The sequence below is a fragment of the Gossypium arboreum genome, unplaced genomic scaffold (assembly GCF_025698485.1).
Source record: "Gossypium arboreum isolate Shixiya-1 unplaced genomic scaffold, ASM2569848v2 Contig00736, whole genome shotgun sequence".
In the NCBI taxonomy this organism is placed as follows: domain Eukaryota; kingdom Viridiplantae; phylum Streptophyta; class Magnoliopsida; order Malvales; family Malvaceae; genus Gossypium; species Gossypium arboreum.
The window spans coordinates 1-23,893 of NW_026440850.1; the positions used below are offsets into that span (position 1 = coordinate 1).

Below are 23,893 nucleotides of genomic sequence, written 5' to 3' on the forward strand. Positions count from 1 at the left end.
ACTTGGATCGTATTCCGTTTGCAGTGTAAGTTTCATTTGGTTACTTTTGTTATCTTTCCATTAATAGTTTAGTTTTATTTCGTTTCTTGAACAAGTTGAGTTTGTGTTGGTATATTTCCCATTACATTTCCAGAATGTGAGGAATGCCCTACACTTTTATTATAACAAAATATCCAAAACCATTTTACCAGAAAGCTGGGCTGTCAGGTTGGAAATGAAGGATTTTACACCTTCATCTTGGGGAAGCCCATATTTCTTCACTTTGGCAAAACTCTCTTCTGGGTCGATTCTACAAAATGCTAAACAAAAACACCATTTTTTTAGTTAAACCCTAACAAAGAAAAAAAGAAACATAGAAAATAAAAAAAATGCTTGTTTCTTGATGTCCGAAGGTGGTAAAGCATGTCTAAATGGTGTTTTATTGGAAATTTAATGATAACATCCTTGCATTTTATATTGGTAGAGAAGTTTTCAATTGTTAGTATCAGCCATTGGAAAAATTTAGCTTCGATCACTTAAAGGACGAGAAAGTGAAATATTGTTTCTTACATTGCGCATTATATCCTGAAGATTATGAAATTAAAAAAGATGAGCTAATTGAGTGCTGGATTGAGGAGGGATTCATAGATGATGTAGGTACAAGACAAGAAATGAAAGACAAGGGCCATGTTATTTTGAAGATGTTTGAAGATAATTGCTTGTTGGAAAATGGCTCGAGTGGCTTTGTGAAAATGCATGATGCAGTCAGAGACATGGCATTGTCGATCACAAGAATGAATCCTCGATATATGATACAAGCAGGTTTACAATTAGAAGAGTTACCAGAAAAGGAGCAATGGAGTTCGGATATTGAAAAAGCATCGTTTATGTGTAACCTCTTATCAGAAATTTCCATAGATGTGCTGCCCGCAAAATGCCAACTGCTCACAACCTTGTTATTGCAGAACAACCCTATAAAGAAGATCTCAATTTCTTTCTTCACAAACATGCCTTGTCTTAGTGTTCTCAATTTGTCTTCTACAAAGATAGAGAGTTTACCAAATTCCATCTCTGAACTAAAGAACCTCACAACATTGTTGCTTTGGGGCTGTTATGAATTAAGAGATCTACCATGTCTTTTGATGCTTCAAAAATTGAAGAAGTTGGATCTTCGTTGGACTAAAATTGAGGAAGTCCCTGAAGGCATGGATATGCTGATAAAGTTAAGATACATTGATCTTCAAGTGCGCACTCTGAAAGAGATACCCGCTGGACTTTTAACAAAACTCGTTCACCTTCAGCACTTGAGTTTTGATGTGAACAATGAAAAAACAAGTCTAAAAGCAGAGGAGATGGAACCATTGAAGAAGTTGGAGTGCTTTACCGGACGTTTCGAAGACATGGGTGAATTGAATAAGTTCATCTCCTCAATGCAACAAAGTAAGAAAAATCTCATCAAGTACTATGTACGGGTGGGCTCATATATAGGGGGTTGTGGAAGGGATAAAACATTAACAATTGGAGGAGTCGACAATTGGGAAGGTGAGTTAATTATGCACCCAATTGAAATTCAAGAGTTGCATATTTTAAAGTGCGACTATTTGAGAAGCTTAGTCGATGAAAATTCTTCCTTCAAAAATGCGATTGACTTGAGGGTTTGTAGGATTTGGTTTTGCGAAGGGATAGAGTGTGTTGTTTCCTTGTCCTCTTTTGCCTCTTCTTCCGCTCATCCTTTTCAGAGCCTCGAGGTGTTGGATCTTCAAGTTCTGCCAAAGTTGAGTGCCCTTATTATGAAAGATGCAGGAATTGGTTCAGCAACATCATCAACATTGGCTCCGTCTGCCACCTTTTCCCATCTTAAGAAAATTTCGATATCTGAATGCTCATGTATGAAGACGTTGCTTCCACATCGGTTGCTTCCAAACCTCCAAAACGTGGAAACAATTTGGGTGCAAAATGTGATGAGGTAGTAGAAATATTGGGAGCAGCAACATCAGAAGTTGAAGGAAAAGGAGTGATGCATTAATCAAATTCCATCTTCCCAAATTGAGAGTGCTAACATTGTGGCGATTACCAAATTTGAAGAGCATTTGCAGCAAAAGTGGAGTGATGGTTTGTGATTCTCTCCAATTGATCAGTGTTATGTCTGGCTGTGATAAACTGAAGAGAATTCCTCCATTTGTTCCCCTTGTTGGCAATGAGCAGCCATTTGCATATGCTCCACCTTCTCTTACTATCGAGTCAAGCACAAAATGGTGGGAATGGCTGGAGTGGGATGACCATCCAAACTTTAAAAATGTTCTTCAACCCCTTTGGAAGGATGAAAGGTATGAACCATTTATAGTTTAGTTTATTTTTTATTTTTATAAATCTAATTTCTCCATATTAATAAAATTTCAGCTATATGTTTGATGTTGTTGAAGAGAAAGATAAAAGTGTTGGTGGGAAAGAAGTAGGGGGGAGGATAGTGCAAAAGAGAGGATAAAAGGAATGATGGCAGGAAGACGTTAAGAGCATTGAGACTGTGAGGCAAAGGTAAATAAGAAATCAAACTGTCTCCACTTTTTTAACATTTTCCCTACCTTACCATTCCTTCTATTCTGTTATTCTTCTCTAAAAATTATATATATGTACTTCCCAAAATAACTTTCTAAATATTTATTATTAAAACATTTAAGTTATAAACTTATTTTGATATTATAAACTTATTTCATAAATTTCATATTTTATATAAATATATATCTACGCTTCAACTTATAAATTTAGACATCAATATTAATGATTAGCCACCCAATAGTTACTGACTAAGATGACATGGCAATGCTAAACACTTGTCAATAACTTGTAAAATTGCCACGTCATCTAATATATTACATAGAATTGTCCATGCACTTTTTATTATTTTTAAATTTAAAAAAGAAAGATAAATTCTATAATTTTAACCATTTAAATTTTCAAGAAGTTAAATTTTATTTAACAAACTTTAAAATTCAAATTTTAGTTTAGCAATTTTTTAAGTTTCTCAACTTTTCACATTCATGCGTAATCTTGGGTCATATGGCCAACGATAGCACCTTTGAACCCTTTCGTGAATCATTCAGTGGCTCTTCTTGGAGGTGAAACATATCTTCAAAATTGATAGTTGGGTTTCTTCGTGAACCGTTCTACAATTTTCCACGAAAGTGAGACATATCTCCCAAAATCAACAGTTGGGGCCCTTCATGAACCGTCTAGCGGGTCTCCACAGAGGTGAGGCATAACACCAAAAACAGCAATCAAGCCCCTATAAGCCATTTAGTCACTCTCCATGGAGATGAGGCATATATCCAAGAATTGACAGTAAGGCCCCTCCGTGAACCATTTAGTAGCTCTCTGCAAAAGTGAGACGTATATATTTCCAAAAATATAACTCTAGATGGTTCAATCAACAACTATACAACTCGTGGTAATATACATTATATATTTCTCAATTGTTGGGCCAATAGACACACTACTTGCTAAATCACAAAGTGAAATTTATACAAGTTAACTACGAATAAAAACAACATTGCTAACACATTGTTAAAAAAGATAAAAGGCATGAATTTCAATAATCTCATAAGGTATTGTATATTCTCATGTCAATGACTACCATCCATCAAACTACAAAGTGAAGTTCATATAAGACAGACGAAAGCACTATCCATCAATATACCAATAAAAAAGATTAAGTCAAGACTTGGATTCAGTTCAATAGTACCATCATAAAGGTATCTAATTACGGTAGAGGCACCCTTCCGACAAGGGTTCATTTTCATTTCACTAAAGATCATTTATCGAACGGTAGCTCGTTTTATTACATTATCATAGTCCTAAATAGTTTCTATCACTTCCTAGATTAACTTGATTTCAAACTATTGCTTTACCTTTAATGTTAGCATAATTTAAATACTAATGAACAATTGCAATGCTTACAATGCCAGCACAATTCGAAATATTTGTAAATTACCACAAGAAAAATAGAAGCAAATAGTTCTATATCAAATTGTTCTATATCAGATTTTTGAAAAACGGAGAATGATTTAAACTAAATGAAAAAAAAACCTCGAGATAATGATTTTTTTTATTTAAGATGAGAGGAAGTAATTATCCGACAACTTAACAACACTAATAGTTAATTAAGAAATTAGGTATAGGTATAGGTAGTTGACTGTTAGGATTTGTTAAATTAATGTTATCTTACATCTGTTTCTTTTTGGATTAAATCCTGAACTGCATAAAGCAAACATGAGACAAATTAATGTTATCTTGTGGTCCTTCAACTTTTTCCACTTCCATCTTACTCTGATTTCAACATTTCATTACCACTCCCCATTATTTATATCTCCTTCTCCTGCAATGGAAGCTGCAGGTTTCATAAATAAGGAGTTCGTTATCATACGGAAACAGGTGAAGTTGCTACACTTACAGATCACTAAAATTTTACAACAATGATGGAAATGTCATCCTTGCTGTTTCTCTTAACAGCTTCCTCAGTTAGGTGATTTGCAGCAGATCTAGCATCCTTAATGCCTTTGATAGCATCGACAGCTTCTTGGTTTGACATTACCTGGAATTTAAGGAACGGACCATTAAATCTCAGGTTCAACATGCAGGTTCAATAAAAGAAAAATGTGGTTAGATAGGGCTTACCTTCTATAAACCATCACTAGCCAATATTATGAGGTCGGTATCATCGTCGATTGTTTCAATGCTCACATCTGGCTCCAAAGTAAGATGTTTCTTTAAACTCTTGTCACCAAATGCTCTCGCCACCGCAAGCCAACTGTCAACACGCGCGACATCCCCTGAAACAAAAACAATATCAGAAAAAGCTGGTGTAACCTTGAGCGTCATCCCCAAAAGATCAGGCACGCATTACCTGGAAAATTCGAAACCAAACCGCCTCTATTTTCAATGCTCTCCCTTTCAGAAGCGGGCTCATGATCAACTGAAAGCTGTTTAGCCACACCGTTCTTAGAGATCACAGCCCGGGAATAGCCAACATTTGCTATTACCAGTTTCTGGCAGTTGATCAATATTGCTGTCACTTCCGTTGAACCCCTTTGCCCAAATCAATGGCTTGTTCCAATATATTTGTATCCGTTAAACGATACGCTCTCCTAATCACATTCTCTGGTTCCGTCCAAAAGTCGGGTTGCCCGCGTGAAAAGAAACAGAGGCGCTTAGTTAAAACTACAAACAAAACACTGTCAATGTATAGGAAAAAGATACCGTAAGATCCAGCCGATTATAGATTACCTCATTCAAGATATTGTTAAACAAGTTCGCCTCAAATGGTCGGGAGCAACATGGCTCAAATGGCCGTTGAATATGGCGAATAAACCGAGCGCACTGCCGTTTACTTGCTTAAACTCCGCGAAAACATAGTCTTCCATTGGATGATTCGTTTTCCCCTTCACTAAATGATAGCCATGCGTTATTTTCTTCGACATCTTACTCTTCCCTTTTCCAGATTCAGCATTATTAGAAGGGTTTAAGCCAACTTTTTCTTGAACTTTCTCCTGCAGTAAATCAATATAAACAGCTCAATAAGCAGTAAATTTACACAACGATTCCTAGAAATCGCCATTGATGAAGATAACCATGCCATCAACAGTAAAGCATTGTGGTGGAAATGGGTTAATTTTTTGTTTCCAAAATGTAGTTAATTGATTCACAACTTTTAACAATTTCATTTTCTAATGGGAAATTATTGAGGTCAAATTATCCAAAAACATCCCATTCTTCCAGATTTATCAAACCAAATTACCACAAACTAGTTCTTGGAAACAATTTACTCCAATTTCCAAATTTCCATGAAAAACCAATCATAACCAAACCCCATATATAATAAAACCAAATCAATCACTTCAAGATGCTGCAAATGGGTTCTTTCAAAGAAAACTCATAATCCATTTCGTTAATACATACATATATTCATATTCACACAACAGATCATGGAAAGTCTAACTAAAAAAAAAAAGTATTTAACGAAAACCCAGAAAAGAGAAAGGATACCTTCATCTTATGTTATTTCTGCAATCAATGATTGGTACCTTATAAGGTAAACTTGGTTTGTTCCTCTAATTTTACTAATCAAATTTGTATTCTATAAGAAGCTCTTTCTTTTTTCTATGTTGTTGTTGACTCAATTCGACTTAAAAAATCGAATTCATTGATTAAATTTAATTTAATTTTATCTAATTTAATTTAATATAACAAACATAAATTTATCAAGTAAAAATCTCAAATGATTTAAAATTAAAATAATTTAAATTGATATAGTGCTGGTTCCAATTTGAAAATATAAAAATTAAGTAATTTAAATCCAAAATCAATTTAAATGTATATATTCAAAAATTTAATGAATTTAATATGTTGAATTGAAAGGTCAATTTAATATTATTCTTATATTGCAATAAATGATTTCTTAATTCCATCTATTGACGAAAATAAAGAAAGAGTTATCTAAAATTTAATGTCAATAAAAGCTTAAACAACGTAAATAATTGACATATAAAATAATCTATCACTGTATATTTGTTAAATCCTCAACTGCACAAACCAAACATGGGACAAATCTCCTGGTGCCTCTGAAAGTCTGGTCATTGATGGTCTAAGCGTTGGGCTGCCACTGACAATATCAGAACTAGTCGGTGAAGAAGTTGTAAGAGATGAAGTTTGGTCATGTTTGATGCAGTCGGAGAGGTAAGCAAGATTGGCGTTTTGGGGGTGGGTGGTGTGGGTAAAACCACAGTCATGATACTCATCCACATTGATTGTTAGAGTTCTATAACCTGAATTTCGTTTAATATGAAAAGTTTAAGGTGTAATACACTTGTTAAAAAAATAAAATAGAGAGGTAATATTAAAGATCTGTGGAGCGAGTAACCAAAATAGGAACAACCCCTATTTAGAGTAACTAACGACAATAAGTTACCCAAAAAATTATTGGTCAAGTTTTAAAATTTTCATGTTTATGTTTTGCTTGTACTTAGTAAACTTTGTTATTTGAGGACATTTATAGCAACTTGATTTTTAGTGATGTCGAAAAAGAATGTTATTTAAAATTTATTATTATTGTTGTTATTATTATTAACGGTAAGAAAACTATATTTAAAACTTAATTTAAAAATGAGATCCACTTTAAATATAATTAAAAAATGAAGTATTTTGAAACTTTAAAAAAAATCCCAAAACTCAAAATTTTCATTTATACCCTTGTAGATTCTTTTATATAATATTAGTTTCAATATCATTATGAAATTATAATATGATAATTTAATTCAATAATTTTATTAATATATTATTAAAATTATTATATTATATTATATAAACATAAATCCAAAATAATAACTCATTATTGATATTAATTGAGCAAAATTAATATATAAGCGGATATTCAAAGATAAGGGTTTAAGCAAAATGTAAGAAAAAGATTCAAACTCGAACCTCTCATAACTCTTAACTATAGAACCAAATTATTTCTGTTGAAAAATTTTCACAATCTTAATTCAAAATCAAAACGTGACTACTCTTAATTTCACTAACCTAAATTCTACTAACTTAATTTTTGGATGTGACATGATGTATATGACTTTCAAAATTATATACAGTTAAAAACACCTCTCAATTTTATAAACATCGTATATATAAAGTTAGAAGAAAACTAATCAAATATGAATTTCATCGAAAATACTGAAGATAGAAAAGCTTAATTATGGATGTTGAAAATGAAAATCCATGGTTTATGGTTTATTTGTAAATATTTTAGTTTTGATGAATTTTGAACAAAGGAGATAGCAAAGCATGACTGGTAAATTCTCTTATTATTGAATTTTTCCTGTTTTCTCTATTTGATAGATTAAATTGATAGATAATCTTATTTGTGTCTTTTGAGTTAATAGTATAAAATTTTAAAATTATTTTTATAATTTCTTTGATTTTTTAAAATAATTAAATGCTGATATGTCATCCATATAACAAACCCACATGTATACTACATTAACAAAGTTAAAAATGTTAGCTTTTAATCCATGTTAGAGTAATCCCACCAATATTCAAGTTTAAGGGTTAAAAAAGATAAAAAATTAAATGAATGGTTAAATTTTTTTTTTTTTTACAATTAGAAGACCAAATAAATCATTATACCATTGTTTGGCACGAATATGTTCTATTAGCTAGTATTCTTCTATTAATAACTTGTCTGATTCCGAATATTTCTTTAACGTTTCTTTCTAAGCTTTGAAGTGATATATTGAATTCATACTAAGTTATCTTACATGGTTCATCAAGGCATTGCACGTAAGTGATACTTGAAGCAATTTGTTTCATGATTGCCTGCATTTTTCTCATAATAAAAAAAAAAAAGCGCTTGTTTCTTGATGTTAAATAGTATCAATTGTTAGTATCAACCATTGGAAAAGGAGTAGGGAGGGTAGCTGCTGGTTTTAATGACCATATTACTCTTTGTGGCGTGTTGAAAGTAGTGATGAGGCGTGAATATTGAATAAAGAAGGCAATTGGACCAAATTGTTGAAAATTAAGCTTGTTTTAGGATTAGAGACTACGTTTGGGTTTTGGATAAACGGTAAGGTATTAGTAGAGTCAATTATTGCTTTGCTTTCATACTAGGAGAGTCTTGTTAGAATTTCTTTGTTTATAAAGCAATGTGGCTACACCTTATTTTGTTGTATTGGTTTATACAAACATTCCTATTTTCTCATATTATTGTTTGGAATGTTGTATTCATTATTAGTAATAATTGATGTTCATCTTTGAATTATAATATTTGACGTCCTAATTATTTTAGCAATGCTGAAAAGAATTTTAAGCAAATTAACTTCGAGGATATAATAAATTAAACTGGTGACAGTTTACATTTTGCATTGACGTGAATAGTTCACTATGCGCTGAGTAATGTATAAGAAGAAACTCAATTTCTACAAGGAATTTTTACAGTAACTCTTTATAAAACAATCTAATAATACTAGAAAATGAGGAAGGATAGAAAGAATTTTAGATTTTGTTAGTGTGATTTCCAAATGAAATATCACTCCTATTTATAAGAATTTTATGTATTTTCATAGAGACATATTTCAATATGTATCTTTTCTGAATAATGACATATTTAGAGACATATTTGAATAGTTATAATTCTTTTTCAAAAATTAAGTGATATGATTCTTGACCAATGACTAAAAGATTTAACTTTTAATTAATTACACCCATTCATTTATTGTTATTGTAACACTATAAATATTTAAAATATTCAAACAAATTTTTATAATTAAATATATTGAATTTACAAAACTAATGGAAGAAAATAATTAATCGATTTTAAGATTTAAGATTAATCGTTTGGAATTTATCCCAAGTCAACTTAAATTTCAACTCTTATCTAATTGCGTTAAAAAAAAAAACAAAAGAAAAACTCCTATCTAATTTCAACAATTAAAAAAACTTTAAATTAAACTTAAAATTTTAAGATTCTAATAATACAAAAATTAAATTGAAATTTTAAAAGAATATATTAAATAAATAATTTATAATTAAATAAGAAATAAATATTTTATAGAGAAAATTTTATATATAAAAATGACATTTTGGTCAATCACTTTAATAGTTTTTGGAGTGATTAAAAGTTTAATTGATACACCTAAACCACAACTAAAAAGGATTGGAACCTTTTGCCAGTTGCTATTAGCTTTAACAATCTAATCTGATGGCATCCACCATTAATAATTGAATATTGCAGCAAAGACCATAACAATTGACTCCCAATTTTTGTTCATTTTATCTTGCTTTTTTCTTAGATCATCAAAGTCTTCATGGTGAAGGCTAACATTGGTTGAATCCAAGGAAGTGTAGGACAACTTGGCCTTTACCTATAACACTAAAAATTGTTTTAGTTTTAATGTAAATAAAAAGTTTTGTATGCATCATCTTATTATGGATATTTTATTGATTTATAAATATATGAAAAGATAAAATACCTTCATAATCATATATTTCACTTTGCACCTAAAATGATCTTTTAGTAATTTTCTTCTTGAGCTAGGACTCGATTGATGGTTGACACCAGATCAGCAAAAGGCTTTAACACATAGTATAGATAAAAAAATTAACTAAAATTTTAAAAGAATTTAGGATAAACTACACCATTTAGTCATTCAACTATAGGTAAGTTTTCGTTTTAATCACTTAACTAAAAAAATTACAATTTGATCACTAATGCTTTTAAATTTTTTTGTCACTCAACTGTTAAGTCATACTTGTTTTAGTTGGTATAATAATAATTTTAGTCCTTAGTTTTTATATTTTTTCAACTTGACTCGCTTATATAAAATTATAAAAACTCAAATTATTTATAAAATAGAAAATATATAGAAAAATTATAGAAAAATAAAATATTGAATATGTTGTTTCATAAGTAAATTGTATGAGAAATAAAGAAAATAATCATTCAATAACATCCAATAACAAATTAAAATAAAAAAACAAAAATAAAAGTTAGATTATTAATTATATGTTTCCTAATATTTCTAAACTAAATTAGTAGTATTATCAAGTTGAGTTTCATGCCCTTGAAGAACATCTAGAACTGATATTTCAAATACTTATGAAATTGACCTTGCCATATTTTTAGTTAAAAGAATAGAAAATATACCATAATTTTTCTTTTTCAAACTCAATTCACAATTTCATTACATTTTTTTCAAAACCCAAATTGTAAAAAGAAATTATATTCAGAATTTTATCTTTTCTTATAATGTAAAAGCTATGTCAAGTAATTGAAGAGGTAAAAAGCATAGAACAAATATATTTGCTTAATATTTTTTCTATGTTTGTTTTATAATGAGTATTGAATATTTCAATATAGATAACATAGAGAATTTTGCAGGGTTTAAAATAATTTTCCTAATTTTCTCACTTTATTTATTTTTAAAATTTTTATTTACTTTTATTTTTTAATTTTATAATATTCTAAAATTTTAAAATGATTTCAACTTTTACCATTTTATGTATTATCAAAATCAAATTGAAAGTATAAAATTAAAGACTAAAATTATTATTAAATCAATTCAAAATTTCCACTTAACAGTTGAGTGACAAAAAAATAATTATTTCAAAAACATTAGTGGTAAAATTATAACTTTTTTTAATTGAGTGACTGAAACAAAAATTAGCAATAATTGGTGAAAATCCACAACTCATAAATAAGAGAATAATGCATTTTAGTATACTTAAACCCACATATTTTTACATTGACAACAATACCCATACCAATGAAGCTAAGATTCCATGATAACTATATATATTTTTTGTTATACCTAATCCAAGTCATTTACTAGTATGTTAGACATTCTTATACCCTAGTTTCCCATACTTTCCCATGATGATGATGATGATGATGATGATGTTACAATTCAGCACCAAGATCACTGTAACAGTTGTTAGTATTGTCCAGAATGAATGGAAAGAACATTTCCATGGATTTTAGACCTCATATCTAATGGAAAGGACATTTCCATGGATTTTAGACCTCATATCTTCCAAATTTTAAGAGCAGATTAAAGGTTTTATTATCAAGTAGAAATGTCAGTATCAAATACCCAAAATGCCAGCTAATAATGGCAGACAGAAAAGAAAAAAACTAAAAGAAAAGATGGGATTTCTTACCACAGAAGTGAATGGCTCATAATTTTGCCTGTTTTTATCTTCACTTTCTTCCTTTTTTGGCTTTTGTACCCACAACATTCTTTCTTCTTCACTATTTTTATCAAGCATCCAGTCAAGGTAATTTTCTTTCATTTGCTTAATCCATGACATGCGTTTCTCTGCTTAATTCATGACTTTGCAATGATTGTTTGTGATTATCTGCTACTCTTGTAGCAGCTAGCTTTGTAAGAAGTCAACTTCACTGCTTCATTTTCAGTTCTATTCTCTCAACACTTTTCAGCCACTAAGTCAGGTAATAAGATCTGAAGCTATGATTTCCTCTACTGATTTTCAACAGTTTTAGATTTTAAGACAAGATGATCAGCAGACATAATCTACTATAGATTGAAATTAATACAGAAAGAGCTACCCAGAAGCAATATAATGTTGAAATCTCAACTGTTAACATTTTAACTCTTAATCTTCTGTAATGAACTGTTGCACACTTGAATCTAGCATTTTATATACATTGAGAGCTTAATTCTGGTGACCAGAATTTCATCATGTTTCTGTCTGCCACCCATCCATAGGTCCATCTAATAAACGCCATTGCTTGAAACTTGCATTCATGTTTTCTTTTTCATGCTTACACTGACATATCAATAGTTCATAAAATATCCAATACATTCACAGATTTTCATTCTCTGCTACTGTTATAAATGATTGCATTGCAGGGACATAGCAATGGAGTACGTAGAGCCTGTTGTTGGCATTGCAAATTGTCTCGGCACTCCTGTTTGTAAATATTTGCAATATCACAGAAAGCTGAACGATTATGTGAGAAACTTCAAGAGGATCAGAGATGAATTGAATTGCAAAATGTAAGATATAGAGCTGCAATTGAAAGCAGAGCTTCTTCGTCCTACAGGGAAGATACCAAAGGGAGTTGAAAATTGGTTGGAAGATGTGAAGGAAATGATTAGGGAAGCACAAGTTGTTGAAACCAAAGTCGAACGGAGATATCTCTGTCGTGCTTGCAACGGGAAGCTGGTTTATGAAAAGACTAGAAATGAAGGAATTTCTTGATAAAGCTCCTAATGCCTCTGAAGCTCTTGCCATAGATGGTCCAAGTGGTGGGTTGTCGCTGCCAACATCGAACTAGTTGGAGAGGAAGCTATCGAAATGAGATTTGGGCATGTTTGATGCGAGGATGAGGTGAGCAAGATTGGAGTTTGGGGATGGGTGGGTAAAACCACTATCATGAAGCACATCCACAATGATCTTTTGAAAAGCAAAGATTCGAAAGGGTAACTGGATTACCGTATCAAAGGAGTTCAATGTAATGAAAGTACAAGATAATATTGCAAGTGCGTTGGAGTCGAAGGAATATTTAGACAAAGAAGAGGACAAGCTCGACGAGCGCAATCTTGTCGAAATTCGAAGAACGCAGAAAGCATGTTCTAATCCTAGATGATATGTGGGATAAAGTCTCTCTAGAGGAAGTTGGGATCCTCAAGCCAAGTGGCGGCAATGGCTGCAAGTTGGTGTTGACAACTGTTGAAGCATGTCGTAAGTATATGGGTTGTAAGGTGATAAAAGTGAAGCCCTTCGAAGAAGAGGCATTGATACTTTTTTTGAATAAAGTTGGACCTAACATAGTTCAAAGTCCAACTATAATGCCAACTCTGAAGCTTGTTGTCAAGGAATGTGCGGGTCTACCTCTTACAATTGTTGTGGTAGCTGGTACCATGAAAGGAGAATATAACCCTCGTATTTGGAAAAATGCACTCAAAGATTTGAAAGAGAGAATAGGGAAAGTGGAAGGAGTGGAAGCTGAGGTAATCGAGCGCTTGAAATTTAGTTTCGATCACTTGAAAGATGAGAAAGTAAAAGATTGCTTCTTGTATTGTGCATTATACCCTGAAGATTTTGAAATTCGTAAGGTTGAACTAATCGAGTGTTGGATTGATGAGATATTCATAGACGAGATGGATACAAGACAACAAATGGAAGATAAAGGCCTTACTATTTTGAAAAGGTTGGAAGATAACTGCTTGTTGGAAAATATTACCACTAAATTTGGTTTACCTGGTATAAAGATGCATGATGCAGTGAGAGACATGGCATTGTCGATCACAAGAATGTATCCACAATATATGATACAAGCAGGTTTGCAATTAGAAGAGTTACCAGAAAAGGAGCAATGGAGTTCGGAAATTGAGAAAGTGTCAATTATGTGTAACTCCATATCAGAAATTTCCATAGATGTGCTACCTACAAAATGCCAACTGCTCACAACCTTGTTATTGCAGAACAACCCTATAAAGAATATCTCAATTTCTTTTTCACAAACATGCTTTGTCTTAGTGTTCTCAATTTGTCCTCTACGAAGATCAAGAGTTTACCAAATTCCATCTCTGAACTAAAAAACCTCACAACATTGTTGCTTTGTGGCTGTGAAGAATTAAGAGATCTACCATGTCTTTCGATGCTTCAAGAATTGAAGAAGTTGGGTCTTCGTTGGACTAAAATTGAGGAAGTACAGAAGGCATGGATATGCGATGATAAAGCTAAGATATCTTGATCTTAAAGTGTGGACTCTGAAAGAGATACCCACCTGGACTTTACCAAAACTCGTTCACCTTCAAAGACTTGAGTTTTTATGTGAGAAATGAAAAACAAGTCTAAAAGGCAGGAGATGGAACCATTGAAGAAGTTGGAGGCTGGACCGGACGTTTCGAAGACATCAATGAATTCAATAAGTTCACCTCCTCAATGCAACAAAGTAAGAAAAATCTCATCAAGTACTATTTACAGGTGGGCTCATATAATGTGGGTTGTGGAAGGGATAAAGCAGTAACAATTGGAGGAGTCCAGAATTGGGAAGGTAAATTAATTATGCACCCAATTGAAATTCAATAGTTGAATATTTTAAAGTGCGACTATTTGAGAAGCTTAGTCGATGATAATTCTTCCTTCAAAATTGCGATTGACTTGAGGGTTTGTAGGATTTATGAGTGTGAAGGGATAGAGTGTGTTGTTTCCTTGTCCTCTTTTGCCCCTTCTTCCGCTCATCCATTTCAGAGCCTCGAGGTGTTGTATCTTCGTGATCTGCCAAAGTTGAGTGCCCTTATTATCAAAGATGAAGTAATTGGTTCAGCAACAACATCAACATCGGCTCCGTCTGCCACCTTTTCCCATCTTAATCAAATTTATGTATACAGATGCTCAACTATGAAGACGTTGCTTCCACATTGGTTGCTTCCAAACCTCCAACACCTGGAAGAAATTTGGGTGCAAGAATGTGATGAGTTAGTAGAAATATTGGGAGCAGCAATATCAGAAGTTGAAGAAAAAGGGGGTGATGCATTAATCAAATTCCATCTTCCCAAATTGAGAGTTTTGAAATTGTTTGGATTACCAAATTTGAAGAGCATTTGCAGCAAAAGTGGAGTGATGGTTTGTGATTCTCTCTAGGATATCAATGCTTATAATTGTGATGAACTGAAGAGAATTCCTCCATTTGTTCCCCTTGTTGGCAATGGGCAGCCATTTGCATATGCTCCACCTTCTCTTACCATCTTCTCAAGCATAGAATGGTGGGAATTGTTGGAGTGGGATGACCATCCAAACTTTAACAAATGCTCTTCGCTTCAACCCTTTGGAGGATAAGAGGTATGAACCATTTATGGTTTTGTTAATTTTTCTTATTTGATAAACCTAATTTCTCCATATTAATAAAATTTGAAGTATATAAAAGGAATGATGGAAGGAAGAGGTTAAGAGCATGGAGATTGAGAGGCAAAGGTAAATAAGAAATTAAACTGCCTCCACTCTTTAAACATTTTCCCTCTTTTACCATTCCTTCTATTGTGTTATTCTTCACTAATATATATATATATGTACTTCCTAAAATAACCTTCTGAATTTTCATATTTATAATTATAATGTTAAGTTATAAACTTATTTTGATATTATGATATTGTAGCACCCCAAACCCGCCTGAAGTTATGGCTTGATCTCGCATGCCACATCAAAACGTAAAAAATTTCCATTCTAAGTCCAAAAATCGTACTTGATGTTCAAAAGATTAATTCATTAAGGGTTAAAGTGAATGGAAGGCTGCATCGTAGGAAACCGAAAAGAGGTGGTGAGTCCATCGGATCTGCTTATACCAAGCTCCATTCGGATCCAATCCTGACATGCATACCGCCATTGCCACACCTTAACGTCATGGATATTTCTAGAAACCGATTTGATTAAGTCATTTTAGGAAAAGTAATTAATTTTGGAAAATACTTTCATTGCGGAAGCTTTGCTTGTTGTCGTGTTATTTCAAATCAACTGTTGTTTTTGAAAACGCGCCTTAAAGCTATCCAATTTCAACAATTAAAATAAGTATTGCCTATCTTAGTAATACATATTAAAAAACCATCAAAATAAATAAGCGGCCTTATTACATTTAAAACCCAAAACTTCAAACGTAAATAAAAGGATGTCCAGTTCACGGAAGAAAATCAAACTTTCGAATAGGTGGCCACTTGAATTCCCTCACGACTCCAAGCCCACTATGGTTGGGGATTACTGCGTGGATGAAAATAAAAGTGGTGAGTTTGGGAAACTCGGTGTGTAAATGAACCCAACCATAGCCTATATCAGCTTAAACCACGAAATAGAATAAGTTGGCCTTAGCCGGCGAATTCAAAATAAAGCCCATAGGCCCATAATGTAACGTAACATATATTACATGTTTATGCGTAAACCCAACCATATCCAACAAGTATACACCCTTGTACCAACCTTACATCGTGTGGGGAGACAACTCGACCCACCCAACCGCTCTACACCACGTAATTTGCAGCATGGCTGCCGAATGTATAATGTGATGAGAGTCACCAGATATGATAATTGTGGCGAGCCACGGAATAGATATATGTGGCGAGCCACCGATCGAGATATTTGTGGCGAGCCACCAGATCGATATTTGTGGCATAGCCACCGAACGCTTCCTCTATAATATAACCCATGTCCCCATGCAACAGATATATAATCATGGCATACATCATACGTAATCGATCGTCATGCTTTTCGGTCAAAATTAACCTAGGGGTATAACGGTAATTTTACACCTAGGGGTATATGATAATTTTCATACATAGGGGTATTATAGTAATTTAGCTACTTTTAGTGTTTTCATGCATATCCTAACTATTTACGTACTATCGTAACACTTATCACAAGATACTTACGAATTGGGCTGGTTGGCCCATGAACCCATCTTTGGCCCATTAAGCCCAAATTATCAAAAAGTACAGAAATCGCAGCATCTGCGCTTTATTACTTTAGATTACCAAATATACAAACCCAACTATCTTACGAGCATTCGACACTCAAGAAATTCCCAAAATACCGAATTTTCGGCATTTCGCTTCGCTTTTGCCAATCTAGTCTATGAGAGGGTGTGTTACACACTGCTTGACGATATATTGTGAGATCCACACGAACGCCTACAATTGGATTACTAACACGTTAATCTAACTATTCAAATATGAACTACGATTAACCCCTTACAATATTCGCCAACCACACTACGAGATCATAGTAAGCTTATAAGAAATCAATAAGCAACTCATTAACAAATTTTTGTCAATGTTTACCACATAATCATAATTTCACTGCAAGCTGTCTTCCTGAGCAACAGTCACTAAATCATTTATAACTGGAGCTACGAAACTCCAAATCAAGTTCCGTTAATTTTCCCTGAAAATAGACTCATATATCTTCTATCCATAAAATTTTCAGAATTTTTGGTATGGCCAATCAGTACCATATTTTTCTTAAAGTTTCCCATGTTTCACTGTTTGACTAATCTGACCACTCTTTATTACAAATCAAATTTCTCATTGTACAGAATTCAAAATATGTTCTTGTTTATTTCATTTGAAACTAGACTCAATAAGCTTTAATTACACAATTTATTCAGCTTCTAATTCATCTCCCACAATTTATGGTGATTTTCCAAAGTCACGTTACTGCTGCTGTCCCAAGCAGATTTATCACCAAATCACACTTTCACACCTAACTTGCATGCTTGTTATTTAAACATGTATATCACCAATCAATCATCACATATCTATGATTTTACTTAAGTATAATCTCCATTTCATCATTTTAAAGCACAACATGTTAGCCGATTTTTCCCCTTAGCATCTAAGGCACATGCATGCTCATTTGTTTAGCTCAACTTCACCTATCTTCCATTTTTCATCAAAAGAACATGAAACAACAACCATTTCCTTCATTTTAATTCATGACTAAATGCTCACAACACAACTAAAAATCAAAATATACTTCAAGAGTTAAGGTAGAATCAAGAAGAACTCATGAACCTCAAAATAGAAGCAAGGTACCAAGAACTTACCTTCAATTTTCCTCCTCCTAATGACCAAATACTCAAGAGCTTTCTCCTCTCCTTTCTCTTCTCTAACTTTCAGCTATGATGAACAAAGATGGACAAAATTTTGTTCTTTTCACCCCTTTTTCTTTTAATAAAACTTCATATTTCATCCATTTAATTCTTTAATACAAAAGACATGATATTCTTATCATGAAACATTTACCTAACCCATTATCATGAAACATTACCTAACCTATTATCATGAAACATTTACCTAACCCATTATCATGGAACATTTACCTAACCTATTATCAATTTGTATCAATTTGTACCATAAATTATGGATATCAAGTGTACATTTTGTCTACAACAACATGATGGTTGGCCACTTCATGTAAATGGGAGGTTTGTCATGCAAATCCTCCTATTTTGCACTCCTATTTATTTGGCCACTCTAATTTAGCCTATATCATTTCCAAACATTTTCACATAGGTCCTATTTCATAATTTCACCCCTTTTTCTTATGGAACAAAAATTAACTAAAATTTTCGGGTTCTATCTTAAGTTTGGGCTTTCAGGCTCACTAACATAATTAAACCTATGCCAACATTCACAGATTCCGAAAATTGGGGGTTATAACTCTACCCTCCTTAAAGAAATTTCGTCCTCTAAATTTACCTAATCCAAACAGATGAGGGTATTGCTGTTGCATCGTCTCTTCTGGCTCCCAAACTCAGAAGTTTCCCCTTCCTTAACTTGTTGAAAACGAGCGACCAAAGACTCATCGTTCAATTGTTTTTCCTTAATCTGATCCAACCAAAGTTGGCCTCACTTGCAACTCACCAACAAACTTCTATCATCATATTGACTCAAACGAGCAAACATTGCTCTCGGATCGATCTGACTCTACAACTTAGAGCATCGGCTACCACATTAGCCTTGCTTGGATGATACTCGATCGAAGTAGTCATAATCCTTAAGCAACTCAATCCATCTCCTTTGCCTAAGGTTCAGCTCCTTCTGAGTCAACAAATACTTAAGACTCTTACAGTGGGTGTATATAATACACCTTTCTCTATACAAGTAATGTCTCCAAATCTTAAGTGCAAATATCACTACTACCAACTCTAAATCATGAGTCAAATAGTTTCCCTCATGAGGCTTAAGCTATTGTGATGCATATGCAACCACCTTATGCTTTTGCATTAATACGCAGCCCAAACCCACGTGTGATGCGTCACTGTACACAGTAAAATCATTCCCAGACTCCGGCTGAATTAACACAAGTGCTTCAGTCAGAGCTTTCTTCAACTTTTCAAAAGCTTCCTGCTGTTTCTTAGTCCATACAAACGGTACCACTTTCCTTATGTGTTTTGTCAAAGGTGCTGCCATCACAGAAAAACCTTCCATAAACCTTCTGTAGTATTCTGCCAGTCTTAGAAAACTCCGTATTTCTGACACTGACCTAGGCGGCTTCCACTCCAAAATCGCTTCAATTTTCCTAGGGTCCACTTTAATCCCCTCAGCAGAGACCACATGTTCTAAGAAAGTTACCTCCCTCAACCAAAATTCACACTTGCTGAACTTCACAAAGAGTTCCTTCTCCCTTAATACTTACAAGACTATACGAGATGCTCATCATGTTTCGCTTTAGTTTCAGAATATACCGTGATATCGTCAATAAAGACGACTACGAACCGATCTAAAATGGTTGGAACACGCGATTCATCAGATCCATAAATCTGCAAGAGCGTTTGTCGATCAAATGGCATAACCGTAAACTCGTAATGACCATACCGAGTCACGAATCTTGTCTTATGGATATCCACTTCCTTTACCCTTAAGCGATGGTATCCGGATCGAAGGTCAATCTTGGAAAATATAAGCTCCTCTAAGTTGGTCAAATAAATCATCAATCCTTGGCGGTGGATACTTATTTTTAATTGTCGGTTTGTTTAATGGCGATAATCAATGCACATCCGTATTGTACCATCCTTCTTCTTCACGAATAGCACGGTGCTCCCCATGGAGACACGCTTGGCCTAATAAAGCCCCTATCCAACAACTCTTGAATTTGAGCATTTAACTCTACTAATTCCTTGATTGCCATCCTATACGGTGCGATAGACACAAGCGCCATTCCGAGCAACAAGTCTATTCCAAACTCAACTTCTCGATTGAGTCAATCCCAGAAGCTCCTCCGAAAAACATCTTGGAACTCCTTTACGGTCCTAACCTTATCCACCCGGTCCCTCCTCTTCCGATCGACTTACAAATACCAATTAGGCCTCACAACCTTTTGAATCCACTTTTCGGCTCTTAATGCCGACACCACATTGGACAAATAATCCCTTCTCTCACCTATCACCATAACCTCCTCATCCTTTGTAGTTCTTAACACCATTCGTTTAGCGGACAATCCGTAGTCGCCTTATGCTTAACAAGCCAATCCATTCCCGAAATAAGGTCAAACTCTCGACAGTAACTCCATCGATCTCCAGAAAATCTTACCTTGAGTTTCTAAGGGTACATCCTTATCAGATTTGTCTACCCTAACCGAAAGTGACCCAAGGGACTTAGTACAGATACCCACTCACAATCTCCTCGTGAGCAGTCCAAGTTGTCCATAATCCGTTCATGGCCTCCAACCAATATTCCGCCACATTCGGGCTATACCGACACGCTCTTAAAGATCTCCGTTCCGTTAGTCCCAAGTCATTGAAATAGATCCCCAATTTCGTTGCGAACTTGCTCGCAACTCTTTCCGAACACGGCATTGCTTGTGACAGTGGCATCATCCTCGGCGGCCCTATCATACGGCCCATTCTCATCCGGTGGTGGTGGTCGTGCTTGAGTACTACTTGCCTCGACCACGGCCTCTTCCCAGTAGCTCTCGTACTATATCGGTTTATCTTGATTACGAATTTTATGCATCAATTCAATATTCGGTGTTTATTACTGGATGTTTTATGAATCGACAAGTAATTCAAAGTTTGTTTTCAGAATCGAAGTCTAGCTACTGATTTGATCTCTTATCGATTTTCCGATGGTTTCAAAATAATCCTATCTAGAGTATCCTAGTAGGCTTTGATCTGATGCAGATAATTGAGAAAATATTCGGAAGAGTTCGAGTAATACTTACGAGACTTGGTAGGAGATTGAATGCCACCTTCTAAAGATCTAAATTTTAAAAATCGAGTTTTTGCATTCTTTATAAAATTTTGTTTTCAAAAATATTTGTTTTGTAAACCCATTCCACACCGAGTTGTTGCAACCTATGCTCGATACCACTAAATGTAGCACCCCAAACCCCCTTGAAGTTATGGTTGGATCCGCATGCCACATCAAAACGTAAAAAATTTCCATTCTAAGTCCGAAAAATCGTACTTGATGTTTAAAAGATTAATTCATTAAGGGTTAAAGTGAATGGAAGGCATGCACGGTAGGAAACTAGAAAAGAGGTGGTGAGTCCATCGAGTCGCTTAGTACCAAGCTCCTTCGGATCCAATCCTAGACATACATACCGCCATTGCCACACCTTAACGTCATGGATATTTCTAGGAAACCGATTTGATTAAGTCATTTTAGGAAAAGTGATTAATTTTGGAAAATACTTTCATTACGGAAGCTTTGCTTGTTGTCGTTATTTTGAAATCAACTGTTGTTTTTTAAACGCGCTTTAAAGCTATCCAATTTCAACAGTTAAAATAAGTATTACCTATCTTAGTAATACATATTAAAAAAACCATCAAAAAAAATAAGCGCCTTATTACATTTAAAAACCCAAAACTTCAAACGTAAATAAAAGGATGTCCAGTTCACGTAAGAAAATCAAACTTTCGGAATAGGTGGCCACTCAATTCCCTCACACTCCAAGCCCACTATGGTTGGGGATTACTGCGTTGATGAAAATAAAAGGGTGAGTTTGGGAAACTCATGTGTAAATTAACCCAACCATAGCCTATATCAGCTTAAACCACGAAATAGAATAAGTTGGCCTTAGCCTGACGAATTCAAAATAAAGCCCATAGGCCCATAATGAAACGTAATGTATATTACATGTTTATGCGAAACCTAACCATATCCAACCGTATACACCCCCGTACCAACCTTACACGTGTGGGGAGACAACTCGACCCACCCAACCACTACACACCATAGAATTTGCAACATGGCTGCGAGAGCAGATAATGTGACAGAGTCACGGATACATATAATCGTGGCGAGCCACGATCAGAATATATGTGGCGAGCCACGGATCGAGATATTTGTGGCGAGCCACGGATCGGATATTTGTGGCATAGCCACCGTAACGCTTCCTCCATAATATAACCCATGTCCCCATGCAATGAGATATATAATCATGGCATACATCATACGAATCGGATCGTCATGCTTTTAGGTCAAAATTAACCCTAGGGGTATAACGGTAATTTTACACCTAGGGGTATAACAAATAATTTTCATACATAGGGTATTATAGTAATTTAGCTACTTTTAGCGTTTTCATGCATATCCTAACTATTTACGTACTATCGAACACTTATCACAAGATACTTACGATTGGGCGTTGGCCCATGAACAAATCTTTGGCCCATTAAGCCCAAATTATCAAAAAGTATGAAATCGCAGCATCTGCAGTTTATTACTTTAGATTACCAAATATACAAACCCAACTATCTTACGAGCATTCGAGACACTGCAAATTCCCAAAATATCGACTTTTCAAAGATTTTGACTTTACGGCTTTTGCCAATCTAGTCTATGAGAGGGTGTTAGTTACACACATTTGCTTATGACGATATCTTGGCGAGATCCACACACGAACTGCCTACAATTGGATTACTAACACGTTAATCTAACTATTCAAATACGAACCACGATTAACCCCTTACAATATTGACCAACCACACCTCCAGATCATAGTAAGCTTATAAGAAATCAATAAGCAACTCATTAACAAATTTTTGTCAATGTTTACCACATAATCATAATTTCACTGCAAGCTGTCTTCCTGAGCAACAGTCACTAAATCATTTATAACTGGAGCTACGAAACTCCAAATCAAGTTCCGTTAATTTTCCTGAAAATAGACTCATATATCTTCTATCCATAAAATTTTCAGAATTTTTGGTATGGCCAATCAATACCAGATTTTTCTTAAAGTTTCCCATGTTTCACTGTTTGACTAATCTGACCACTCTTTATTACGAATCAAATTTCTCATTGTACAGAATTCAAAATATGTTCTTGTTTATTTCATTTGAAACTAGACTCAATAAGCTTTAATTACACAATTTATTCAGCTTCTAATTCATCTCCCACAATTTATGGTGATTTTCCAAAGTCATGTTACTGCTGCTGTCCCAAGCAGATTTATCACCAAATCACTCTTTCACACCTAACTTGCATGCTTGTTATTTAAACATGTATATCACCAATCAATCATCACATATCTATGATTTTACTTAAGTATAATCTCTATTTCATCATTTTAAAGCACAACATGTTAGCCGATTTTTCCCCTTAGCATCTAAGGCACATGCATGCTCATTTGTTTAGCTCAACTTCACCTATCTTCCATTTTTCATCAAAAGAACATGAAACAACAACCATTTCCTTCATTTTAATTCATGACTAAATGCTCACAACACAACTAAAAATCAAAATATACTTCAAGAGTTATGGTAGAATCAAGAAAAACTCATGAACCTCAAAATAGAAGCAAGGTACCAAGAACTTACCTTCAATTTTCCTCCTCCTAATGACCAAATACTCAAGAGCTTTCTCCTCTCCTTTCTCTTCTCTAACTTTCAGCTATGATGAACAAAGAT

General features: G+C 34.0%; 2 protein-coding genes and 1 pseudogene across 3 annotated transcripts; 2 read left to right on the forward strand and 1 right to left on the reverse strand.

The window, feature by feature from the left end:
- The first annotated feature begins 538 nt into the window (after positions 1-538).
- On the forward strand, positions 539-2,683 carry LOC128289226 (probable disease resistance protein At4g27220). Of its 2 annotated transcripts, none has more exons than XM_053025025.1 (2): positions 539-2,306; positions 2,380-2,683. In XM_053025025.1, exon 1 carries the CDS (start codon positions 651-653, stop codon positions 1,947-1,949), a length of 1,299 nt encoding a protein of 432 aa, XP_052880985.1. In that variant the 5' UTR covers positions 539-650; the 3' UTR covers positions 1,950-2,306; positions 2,380-2,683. The 2 variants fall into 2 exon arrangements, with proteins under 2 accessions (XP_052880985.1, XP_052880986.1); XM_053025026.1 differs by having other exon boundaries at positions 2,403-2,683.
- A 1,578-nt stretch (positions 2,684-4,261) lies between these two features.
- LOC108479616 (probable protein phosphatase 2C 39) lies at positions 4,262-6,154 on the reverse strand (annotated as a pseudogene).
- Positions 6,155-13,136: 6,982 nt separating this feature from the next.
- Positions 13,137-15,333, forward strand: LOC108451549 (disease resistance protein At4g27190-like). Its single transcript, XM_053025024.1, has 4 exons — positions 13,137-13,830; positions 14,357-14,548; positions 14,687-15,120; positions 15,172-15,333. The coding sequence occupies exons 1-4, from the start codon at positions 13,137-13,139 to the stop codon at positions 15,331-15,333; spliced, it is 1,482 nt and encodes a 493-aa protein (XP_052880984.1).
- The last annotated feature ends 8,560 nt before the right edge of the window (positions 15,334-23,893 follow it).

Coding starts and splice junctions, on each gene's coding strand:
- LOC128289226 (XM_053025025.1), top strand. CDS start 651: ATGAAAGACAAGGGCCATGTTATTTTGAAGATGTTTGAAGATAATTGC.
- LOC108451549 (XM_053025024.1), top strand. CDS start 13,137: ATGTGGGATAAAGTCTCTCTAGAGGAAGTTGGGATCCTCAAGCCAAGT. Junction 13,831..14,356: donor ACAATATATGATACAAGCAG/GTTTGCAATTAG, acceptor TCTAAAAGGCAG/GAGATGGAACCATTGAAGAA. Junction 14,549..14,686: donor AGGAGTCCAGAATTGGGAAG/GTAAATTAATTA, acceptor ATGAGTGTGAAG/GGATAGAGTGTGTTGTTTCC.